The 12,064-nt window shown below is 36.4% G+C and overlaps 1 protein-coding gene and 1 long non-coding RNA gene across 2 annotated transcripts in view; one reads left to right on the top strand and one right to left on the bottom strand.

The window, feature by feature from the left end:
- Nucleotides 1-2,453: 2,453 nt before the first annotated feature.
- On the bottom strand, nt 2,454-3,041 carry LOC107564726 (uncharacterized). Its single transcript, XR_001606275.1, has 3 exons — nt 2,973-3,041; nt 2,640-2,891; nt 2,454-2,539 (listed from the first exon to the last, which is right to left on the bottom strand). It is a non-coding gene; the product is annotated as an uncharacterized lncRNA (long non-coding RNA).
- Nucleotides 3,042-4,558: 1,517 nt separating this feature from the next.
- Nucleotides 4,559-12,064, top strand: part of LOC107564721 (casein kinase I-like) — a 30,282-nt gene continuing 22,776 nt past the window's right edge. Inside the window, exons 1-2 of the mRNA XM_016249869.1 lie at nt 4,559-4,901; nt 9,421-10,154. Coding sequence (XP_016105355.1) covers nt 9,918-10,154 — 237 coding nt within the window. The 5' untranslated portion in view covers nt 4,559-4,901; nt 9,421-9,917. The remainder of the gene's footprint in view (nt 4,902-9,420; nt 10,155-12,064) is intronic.

The following is a 12,064-nucleotide window of genomic DNA, read 5'->3' as shown; positions in this document are numbered from 1 at the left end:
TGAATAACCGCGCACGTGGATTTATTTACTGTTGGGTAAACGAGGGAAAATATATAGGCATAATTGTAATCTATCCAAATGTTTTACTTTTATTTTTGGGTCATTATTCTCAATGGTGATTATTTTGTAGTATATTATGGTGTTACAAAAATTAATTCAATGGAATGTTTCTTTAAATATTTTCCCCCATAAGCATAAAGGTAGTCTCTGATTAGGCTATTGCAGGCCGTGCTGACAAAACTGCACAATGATATTTACCTGAATATTTCGTAAGGACGAGTGACTTGTGTGTCAGAATAGCTAATATTATGTCCTCATGTTGATCAGAGATAAAAAAAAACATAATATGATAAATATGGCTGACAATAAAAAGCCTTTATGAATAGGAATAAACAGCTCTAGATAAAGTGTATTAATCTGTATTGGGAAAGGGCAGGGTTGAAAATAAACACGAGCTCCCCCAAGTGTTGAAATCCCGTCATTATTTTGTCTACACAGCTAATTTCACTGCTATATAATTTACAGCAACGAAAAGAACATTAACATTTTTCCCCCTGAAAATGTGAGATGCGGTTATGTTCAAATTCAGTTTTAAAAAGCTTTATTGTCTTAGACTGCTGGACAATTGTCTTTGACAGATCCTTATACAAAACAAATATATTTTACATGGAAACAACAACAACAAATCTTATTTAAGACACAAATAGCAAATGAGATACATATTTTCTATTTTAACCAGATGGGAGTTGTTGAAAAGAATCATGGAGAGGATATAATGGATCAATTTGAAAGGCTTTCCGTCAGATGAGACTTGTGAAAATGTATAAACATGGCTTTAATTAGTTGTTAGTAAAAATGCTGAGAGGACATTATCAAACACAAAGCTTTACCTGTGAAAAAGTGTTCATTTACATCATCTTCTGAAACTGTTCAGAAATCAAGAACTAGTGCAGAAAGAAAAGGTCAGGATCCACAAGAGCACCGGACATTAGACTTATGAACAACACAGAGCATCTGACATTTACAGATTCAGCCTAAGAAGAATACTGAATTCTGTATAACATCATACAAGAGAAGATACATGGAGAACATGATTTATTAGAAGCATATAGTTTTTAATTTACATGACAGAAATTCAGGTCTTTTTCACTGCTTCTGGCACACACTTATCAGTGCTGCAGTTATTGATATGATGAGGAAAACCCCTGTCTTGAACAGCATGTACCATATCAGCACTGGCTCCAAGACCCCTGACGGAGACAGAGACACACACACACACACACACACATATTCAGTTAAACTAAATGCACTAGAACTAAAGTTGTAGCTCTAAGATTCACAGTTCATTCACTAGCAAAAGGCACAAAGGCAAGGAAAAGGCACAACTGTTGCAGAAATGTTGAACTTTTCTTTGTGCAAATTGTGCCATCAATATTCAATTAAATATTTTTTTTCAATTGTAATTCACTTTGGGACAATATAAAAACTTTTAATATGTTGTAGTGTAATTCACAATATTTTTCTGATGCTTGTTATGTTAAGTCGGAGCAATTTCTTAACAGGACAACAGAAGAGTTAAATGATATTGCATTACACTTATCAACAAAAGTTATATTTTGCTCATCCTGTAAGTTTTGTACCATTGCATTCCTGGACGAAGCCAATCAACCAACTTTAAAGGAATAGTTCACCCAAAAATGAAAATCTGTAGAAAAATTATTCACCCTCAGGCCATCCAAGATGTAGATGAGTTTGTTTATTCACTGGATCAGAATTGGATAAATTTAGCATTACATCACTTGCTCACCAATGGATCTTCTGCAGTGAATGGGTGCCGTCAGAATGAGAGTTTAAACAGCTGATAAAAACACAAAAATCTTAGTAATCCACAAGTAATCCACACAACTCCAGTCCAGTTAACATCTTGCGAAGTGAAAAGCTGTGTGTTTGTAAGACACAAATCCATCATTAAGACAAACGATTCATTCAAACGAGCTCTCTATCTATAATATTGCTTTCTTCAGTGAAAACTTATCATATTTTGGCCAGAAGTGACAGTTTCAAGTTAAAATGCCTTAATGATGGATTTGTTTCTTGCAAACACGCTTATCACTGAAGTCATGTGGATTCCTTGTGGATTATTGTGATGTTTTTACCAGCTGTTTGGACTCACATTCTGACGGCACCCATTCACTGCAGAGGATCCATTGGTGAGCAAGTGATGTAATGCTAAATTTCTCCAAATCTCTGTTCTGATGAAGAAACAACTCATCTACATTTTGGATGGCCCGAGGGTGAGTACATTTTCAGCAAATTAAAATTTTTGTGTGAACTTTTCCTTTAACTGAAATGCTACTTTAATGATTTATTTCAGTAATCTAGATTCTGTACTGATGGATTAAGTCTCAGAAATTAAGAAGTTAATGGAGAAACTTACTTGATGGTGTGTGGCCTTGGTATGTGGTATTAATCAGAGAGGGTGATGTTGTATTTATAGTGGGTAAGTATTCTGATATGTAAGTTGAAGAAAAACTACAGTCTGAATCACACACACACACACACACACACACAAACTTTCTTAAGTTATGAAGTTTTCAAAATTGAATATTTTTAAAGAGCCAAGAGAATTTCACACTTACCTTTCACTGTTACATAAACCCTGCTCTTTGAACCATTCTCTGTTTGGCAGCTATATGTTCCTGAATGATTCTTATTTGCACTGTGAACGTGTATGGTGAGACAGTTATTAGAAGACTCAAGAATTTGTTCTTCTTTCACCAGTTTTACATGGCTTGATGGTCCATCACAATCCAACTGACATGTGAGGGTAAAGTCCTGACCGGAGCAAACACTTGGTCCTGCTATAACACTGATACTGGGCCGACAGCCACCTAAAAGAAATAATGATAGACATGTAGCACTCCAAATATGTCTGAGTAAAAAAGTTACTACGCACCTTTTTTGAAACTTACCACTTATATGTGATGAAATGAGCAGCAGCAAAATGAATTTCAGAAAGCACATGTTTGTACTGAAATGTGACCAACCATTGAGGTTTGAGTAGGAATAGACTCTGCAGAGAGACAGGAACTCGCAGGTCATGAATAAATTAGCCAAGCTGTGGCTTTATCAGTTGATGAGCAATAAGATAAGGCCAAGCAATAAAAATCCCTCAAATTAAAAATATTTTGCAGGTTTTAATGAAAAGGTCATCTATCTCACACGTCAAGCATCTAAATGATTTTTGCATAATTTGTGTTTTTAATTTTTTAAATTTATTTATTTTTTACAGCAACTATGGTATACTTGGGAATTCAAAAAGACTTCACAATTCAGTCAAAACATCTTGTCACCTACACTCTTAAAAATAAAGGTGCTTCAAAAGGTTCTTCAAGCGATGCCATAGAAGAACCATTTTTGGTTCCACAAAAGAACCATTCAGTCAAAGGTTCTTTAAAGAACCATCGCTTTTTTCAGCTTTTTGTAATCTGAAGAACCTTCTTTCGCCACAAAGAACCTTTTGTGAAACAGAAAGGTTCTTCAGATGTTAAAGGTTCTTTATGGAACCTTTTAGACAAAAAGGTTCTTCTATGGCATCGTGAAGCACCTTTATTTTTAAGAGTGTACCAACTGCGATGACTAAATTTAAGCTACTAATGACTAATTATTGTTATGAAGACATACTATATAAGCCTATAGGCTTGTATATACACACTGCCGTTCAAAGTTTTGGGATCAGTAAGATTTGTAACGTTTTTAAAGAAGTTCTTATACTCATCAAGGCTGCATTTATTTGATCAGAAATACAGAGAAAACAGTAATACTGTGAAATATTAGAATTCAAAATAATGTTTTTCTACTTTAAAATACTTTAAAAATAGAATTTATTTCTGTGATGCAAAGTTGAATTTTCATCACCCATTACGCAGCCTTCAGTGTCACATGACCCTTCAAAAATCTTTCTAATAGCCTAAGCTGATTTATTATCATTGTTGGAAATAGTTATGCAGCTTATGCTGCTATTTTTTATTTATTTTTTTTGGCAACTGTAATACTTTTTTCAGGATTCTTTGATGAATAAAACGTTGAAAAGAACAGCATTTATTCAAAATAGAAATCTTCTGTAACAATATATGCTACCATTCAAAAGTTTGGGGTCAGTCATTTTTTTCTTTCTTTCTTTTTTTTTGGAAGAAGCTAACATTTTTATTCAGCAAGGATGTGTTAAATTGATAAATCGACAGTAAAGACTTATATTAGAAAAGATTCTATTTTGAATACCTTTTAAAATGAATGTGAGGTATAGCCAGATTTCAAAAATATATTGAACAAATTGCTTTAAAGTTTTCATGTTTAAATAATAACCAAAAATATAAAAAAATAAACACCTATGTTTAATTAATTAATGGCTTTACTGTCACTTTTGATCAATTTAATGCATTCTGAATAAAAGATAACTTTTTTTATAACCCAAACTAACATAATTTAAGTGTGTTCAGTATTTTATCCAATATACTAAAGACAAAATGTTGGGGACATAAAAATGTGATGAGTAGGCTAATGCATAATACATAATACATTGTCAGTATTGTAAAAGCGGTCGACAGCAGTTTCTACGGCATCCGGTTCAGTTTCTCACGTAGCTTTACGTTGAATGAAACTGCGCATTATATTTTCCGAAGAGCGCGGAATTTTATGACCAGGTATTCTCCAAACACTACTACGCAAGATTTGTAACTTAGCCCTAGTAATGTGATCAACGACAACGGAGGAAACGCGCCAGCTGTACGGAGAGGCTTAAATGGATATCAGAGTAGAGGGAGAAAAAATGATAATGGCTTCAAGAAATGGACATTAAAACCGACAAAATGGGAACTGTCATCGATTTATAATACAGAGATGTAGGTAAAAGTGTCTAATCTGTTGATACGTCTTCCTCCTTGAACGATGTACGGAATATTCCTTGTGTGTAATTTAGACCAATTTCGGCTGCTCGGGATTAAGGAGTTGCCCGGTTAATGGCTGGCAACAAAATCTGTGTGCTTGTCAACAAATATTGCTTTGACGTATGTATAATGTGGTTGTAGACAATAACAAGCTGTCTTTGATGTTCCATAACCCGCTGATATGTTGATTTAGTAACTCTGGTTAGCTCGCTGAAGCGCAGGCCACATATCGTTAGCTTGTTTGGGCTAACGTTAGTTAGCGCTTTAGCCTGTGTTCACTAATTTCTGCTGCTTAGTTGGCAACTCAGTGGCTAGCTGACAACATTAGCTCTTCAGCACTCGAGGATTCACAAGAACGTCCCTTTTTTGCTGTCTTTGCGTTCATATAATGCACTTTTACAAAGAGAACATGGCGTGCCAAAATATGTTCGGAGTTTATCTTAGTAACTCAAGTTTCTTTCTCATACTTTGGTAGCGAGCTGAATTAGGCTAGCAGGCACATTCGTCTAGTTTACTTCCCGCAAGTTAGCCCTTTAGATGTCTTTTCCAAATAAATATTTGACAGTGTAGCGCGTTTTCATTTCTAGAGCAATTGTTCATTTCATAAGACATGCTGCTGAATCTAGAGGGAGGGCCAGTGTGCAGGCCTGATATCACATTTGCTGGCAATGTAAAACAGTTTTGTTGTCGATGCATGTAGATCAGGCCTGATCCGACATGAGACGATGGATTATAGTCTTAGCTGGATGGTTAACTTTATAGATCTGATAGCATTTAATCATAGTTTCTGATACTGATACCTTGTTATTGAAAGGGGAATGAATGCTACAAATCCACAGGCAGAAATGAAAGACATTGTTTTTTTAGACTGATATCAAATTTTGTGCGAAATAACAAAATGGCTTGATGTAAAGACACCAGATTTCTTTTCTGTCATGAGATCTATCTATCTATCTATTAAGCATAAGCTTACTGGGCATGAATTCTTTCAAGTTTGTTTTTAAGGGACAGTCTCTGTTGTTAAAAATTCAGTTCAATTTCATTTGTATAGTGAATTTCACAACACATATTTTTTCAAAGCAGCTTTGCTGAAAGTGTATTAATGCTATCAAATGGTTTTCAGTGGTACAATCAGGACATAACCTGTTATTGGTCAGAGATGAGTGTGTCAGAGTAATATCCATATGGCAGTAGTATAGTTATAAGATAATACAGGTGATGTGGCTAGGAAAAATAAAACCATGAACGGCATCATCCATAACATCTGCCGAGGTGCCTCTCTCCGCTAATAACATAACCGAGACACTTGGTCCAAGATGACTCCTGCTCATCTTCACACGACCTCAGGCCTCATCTCAAACTCATGAGGGATGCATTTTTAGAGCTGGAAGTCCGAAACACTAGATAACATTTCCTGTAGGGAGATAGTCTCTGGTTTCATGTCCCTCAAACGTTCAGACTCTAAATTGTGTTTCATAGAGACGGTGATGGTGCAGTTCTGTTGTTTTCTTCCTACACTTTTTATTGTATGTGTTCTGTTTTATTTGAGGTCTTACAAGAATTTGAGGCTTTAATTCAAAGCAAATTGTGTTTAAGTAGGACTTTTATGTATAAATATTGTAATCCATTGTCTTGCCACAAAGTGTTAAAAGCTAGTAACTGAGTAACTGTAATAGATTTATAAAGTTGTAATTGGTAACACAAGAAAGCTTTCTTCTTTAGCCCTGAGAAATTAGGTTATTAGGTTATTTTGGGGGTTTCTTTCAATATATTTCTGTTTAAGAATTGTTAAACTGTCTTATAAATCATTAATATATTCATGGGATAGTTCACCCAGGAATTATATTTCTTTACAAACCTGTATGTAGGGTTGCAAAAAGGCGGAACATTTTGGAAACTTTCTGGGATTTTTTTGGAATATTTCAGAAACTTTAGGAAAGTTGCTGAAAATTTTCTGGAAATTTTCCATCCTTTTGCAACCCTACCTGTATGACTTACCTTTTTCTGCACAACATAAAATAAGATATTTTGAGAAATGTTTGTTTTTTTGTCCATAAAATGGAAGTCAATGGTTACCAGCAAAATAATTCTTCAGAATATCTTTATTTGTGTTCTGCAGAAGAACTAAAGTCTAAAGGCCTGAACACACCAAGCCGACTTCAAAGAATTAGCGGCGACGAAAGCCGATGGTGTTGTTGCCTCGCGTCGGCAGTGTCGGACCAAAAAGCTGCGGTTGAACACACCGCACAGACTACAGCCGACGGCAAACTAACACATGTGTTCTGCGCCTGCGTGAGAGGAATTAACTGTCTATATCAGTAGCTATCAATTGTATATATTCGTCATTCAAAAGGAGAAACCGAAACAAAGATATACGAAACGTGACAACCGCATCACCGCGGTTGTCTACTGCCACCGGCGGTAGTGAACGTGACGTCACACACTCTATAACAAGCATAATACGAAGTTTTGTATACAAGTGTACCTGTGTGTGTGACTGCACTTAACACCAAACTGATTCTGTTTCACACAAATGCTGGCACAGACTTGCATGTTCGGCTAGAGTCGCTTTGAACTCATGCATCTTCGGAAGCAGAGCTGCGCGGAAAGGTACAAAAAATTTTGTGCACACCGCCACAAGAAACGACGTTGCGCGCACTCAAAGCGAACTTGCGGACGCGTCGAGTACAAATCAGCCTTAAATCAGCCTTGAGAGTGTGTGTGTTAGATACAGTGAAGACAGCGCGTTAGTTTAGAACTCTTCTAATTTATTTTTTTTATTGTAGAGAGTGTGTTCATTTGTGCAATGATAACTTACCAGCAATGTAAATTATTTTTTAAACATATTAGAATGAGTACATTATAATATAAATTTATTAGAGCAAGTACATTATTATTTATGGGCTTAAAAACAAGATGCAAACAATCAGAATATTGTACCTGGTGGGGTGTGCACAATGTAAACATGAAACATATGCCATTACCTATATTGTACTGTGGTACAGTTATGGAGGCCCTTCATAATGCAGAGGTCAACTGCCTGCTCTGCCAATAGTTAGAATTGGCACTATCCACCTTTTTCTTGTCGTAAAAATGGGCGCGGCCATTTGTAAATTATATGGGTCTGGCTTCCGGTCTCATCTGCGTCCACTCCGTCCAGCTATTTTTAGCTGAGCAAAACAGTTAGTTTTGCTGCTTGATATTGAAAGTTGGTGTGTCTTATCATATTATTTTAATGTATTATCTTAATTATGAACACACTGGTTTGTAGTGCAAACAGTTTTACCGTTTACTGCACGTTGTTATTCTCCTCGTTATTTACCTATAGCGGCTAATGAACCGGAAGTCTCACCCATAGGCTTTCTGCCACTAGTTAGAAATGGCACTATAGTAAGCAGTGTTTAATAAACAGCTGTTTTTCAAAATTCTGCTGAGGTGGAATTCAGTGCAGTCATGTATCGTATCGTGGCCTCTGTATCGTAATACGTATCGTATCGTGACTTTGCTGGTGATACACAGCCCTAGTTTGAGTGCAGGAAAATACAGTTTATTCTGCATTCAGCAAATTAATTTTGTGTTGGGCGATGGACATCGCCAATCTGGAGCCATCTCCATTAATGTCACCCATCCGCGTTTGTACAAGTGTCTTCAAGTTCCCATGATCGCAAACGCCTGGCTTGTCAGGTTTGGTGAGGCTTTCTCCAAACTGGCCAAATACAAACGAGGCAGCGATAAATGGTAGATGTTAACAAGAAATGTGGCAACAATTCCTATTTCAAAGAGAGCGTGTGCAGACGAGGCGTTAATGCGCCCGCTTGCTTGGTGGCGAAACAGTGAACCGTGTTTACACCGGACACGACACTGCAGTGTCGCAACAGGTTTAGTCTGTCTAGTGTCTACACAGGACATTTGAACTTTGTGTCAGTACTTCATAAATAGGATGAGGCAGTTTACTGTCGGGGATTTGTCATGTCATGTCGTGCCGCGCCGCATCCAGTGTATCATCACTGAATATAATGAGTTCTATAGCCTAGTATTTTGTCCTGCCGCACCACTCGCATCCTGTAGACAGGGTGTGTTTCTTATTTAGGCTACTTTCTTGTTTAACTGTATTATTTCTTTGATATTTATTTTAGTGTTTTGCAGGCTGCGTGTTCACTGATGGAAGTGCTAAAATAAACATTGTTAATAGATGATTGAGCCTAATTTATTATTATTTGTGTTTCAAAATTATATACACGCACACATTTTTTTATACATAAATTATATATATATACTTAATATTAAATATATATATATATATATATATATCAACACTGCGCCACCGATGGTAGTTGGTCCATTGGTAAACATCTGCCACCGTCACAGCCCTAGTGCAATGTGTATTCCTCACCAGCATAGTGGAACATGTGCCAGGTTCAGTGTTCTTTTAAGCAGTCTATTTAGTGCTAATTGTGCCTTTTCTTTGCCCCAGATATTCGAAAGTGTTAAGGTTCTGATGTGCCACCAGTTTCCTCTCGACACAAACTTTGATATGCTCTGCCTTCATACTTCGACACAAGGAATGCCTTACACATCTCTGCAAAACCACCTGGAGGGGACACAAAGAATGGAAACCAATGCCAGACACCGCTTCAGTTTTACCAGCTAGGGACGTGTGCATTTGTCCTTCTCCAGAGGAACGTACTCCTCTATGGTTGGATTTAAGGAATATTCCATATGATGTCTTTGCGCTGAATCATATCGCCCTTGGATTGTCTGCTATACCTTCCCCATCTATAAAAGCAGTTAATGTCTAGTTTAATCTACATGTGTAGAGCTGTGTTGTGGATAAACCATTCCCTCCACTCTCTTTCTCTCTAAATTCCTCTCCTCCATCCCATTCCCCGGCCCCTGTTGTTAGTTGTTTTGGTGGCTCTGTGATTTTATGGCAGTGGAGTAATCGTGGAGAGGCCGGGGTATCACAAGCTTATGGATTTTGATAAGAGAGGAGGAGGAGGAAAAGGAGAGTCGGAGGAAGGAAAGAGAATGTCTAAGACTGGTGGGAGCAGGACAGGGCATGGGGGCAGCCGAGGCTCTGGGTCCAACTCTGGGGTGCTTATGGTTGGCCCTAATTTCCGAGTAGGAAAGAAGATCGGCTGTGGGAACTTTGGCGAGCTTCGACTCGGGAAAAATCTTTACACCAATGAATATGTGGCCATTAAACTGGTAAGTTACCCACAACACCACTTGATATTAGCAATTAATTGTTACTGAACTTCAGCTGCTGACGTATTGTGTGTGCTGTTAAACGGTTGCATAAGAAAATAAACACGCAGTAGTTCATTACATCTAAACCACATTAGATTAATATGCAGTGCTTGTTCTCTTTTGTTCACCCAGTTCCTTTTTAGACTCACACATCACCATGTAATTACTGTACTTGTACTTTTTATTCTACCACAGATATAACCTCTAAAACCTATATGCAGAAATCATGAGTTATTTTCTTCACAACACACAATTCTTTCCTAACCTGTGGTGAGAAATGTACTCTTAATGACAAAAAATTGACCGTTCGAGATAATATACATATTTCCATTAGGGATGTTCATTTTAACCGTTTAACCGGGTAACCGACTGTAATAATTTTGACCGATTAATACAATCAGTTAAACAGTTAAAAAAGTCATTTAATTATTTATTTTTTTCAGTAATTTATCAAAATATTTAAAACGGTTTGCTGCATGGTTAAAATACGCTACACGTATAAAAAAAAAAGTTTTTTTAGGGGGAAACATTTTTTTTGTGTATAAGTCGCATTTTATTATTTCATTCAGAAATAGAACTAGGCTAATGCCGATGCGAAATATTTACAAACATTATAATAAACACGGTAAACATAGCTAGTGTTAGTTCCCTCACTCCGCAACAAATCCTTTCATTTAGAAAATAATTAAATAATTCAAATATAAGAAGCTATAGCAATATTAACGACAAGCCAAAACGAATTAATTTAGGTTGACACGAAACTGAAACCAACGTTGGGTCTCTCATTCCACACAAAATCAAATGTTTCCGTATTCGCGATGTGTTTGACAAATTATTATTTATTATGTACTTCACTCGCGTTCCAATATCCACGTAAAACAAAATGTTTTACATCACAGCAGTACGGTGATAACACTTGACCTTAACGACTTAACAGATTTTACTACATATTTTTTAGTACAGAGTTTTTTTCCATATGTTTGACTGACTGTATTTTATTATGATAATGAACAGGCTGCAATGTCAAGGTAGCAATGCTTAACTGTGTGTGCGCAGTTAAATCACTTAAATTTCTTCCTTCTAACAGTGGAAGAAACTACTCCTTTTAGTCATAAAGATAATCAGATTTTTAAAAGGTTTGCCTTTATTTGTGTACATTCACAATAAAAACAATTCTTTGTGCTTTTGTAAAATAAGCCTAAAGAAAAATAGGATGCCGCTTTCTGCCATCTGTTTCCTTTTGCTCAGCACAAAAATGAACCGAACCTCTGCATATAGGCTACTTTTTTTTCTTACATTTTCTTAATTTATAATTGTACTAGGCTACTTGTTGCAGTTTTTCTTTCATTTTCTTAATTTAATATTTAAGTAAAAATATGTTTCTTCTATTTATTCATTATATAGGCTATAGGCTACCGCTCGCAGAAGTGCTGCAGGTGCGTGATGTGATATGATGACCATGTGAATCCTCATGTTCTGTTGTTTGCTGCTTTTTGCGCATGTAAAATTAATCCCCGGGAAACAAATGTTAGTATTTTTAACGGGTCACAGACACTTATCGTTGCTAATTTATCTTGTCGGTTAACGAGAGTCGGTTGTCGATTAGGAAAAATAACCGAAATGAACATCCCTAGTTTACACACACAAGCGATTTTAAACCATTCTAGCAAGAAAAGGCGAAAGGAACTTGTTTCGTTACTCACACGCCGTTTTCTATGTGCACATTTAGATGTGCGTTTTAGAGAAACTGAATTCTCTTTCATAACTCCTTGCATTTGAACAGACACATATACACATGAAATTATGACAACATACTGATCTCGACAATCATTCTGGTAAATGCAGTCAGTTACGTCTTAAGTGAATGA

This window comes from Sinocyclocheilus grahami, unplaced genomic scaffold (genome assembly GCF_001515645.1).
Source record: "Sinocyclocheilus grahami isolate Dianchi unplaced genomic scaffold, SAMN03320097.WGS_v1.1 scaffold957.1, whole genome shotgun sequence".
Taxonomy (NCBI): Eukaryota; Metazoa; Chordata; class Actinopteri; order Cypriniformes; family Cyprinidae; genus Sinocyclocheilus; species Sinocyclocheilus grahami.
Note: the sequence above shows the minus strand (reverse complement) of the source record. Positions and strands in the feature narration are given on the sequence as shown.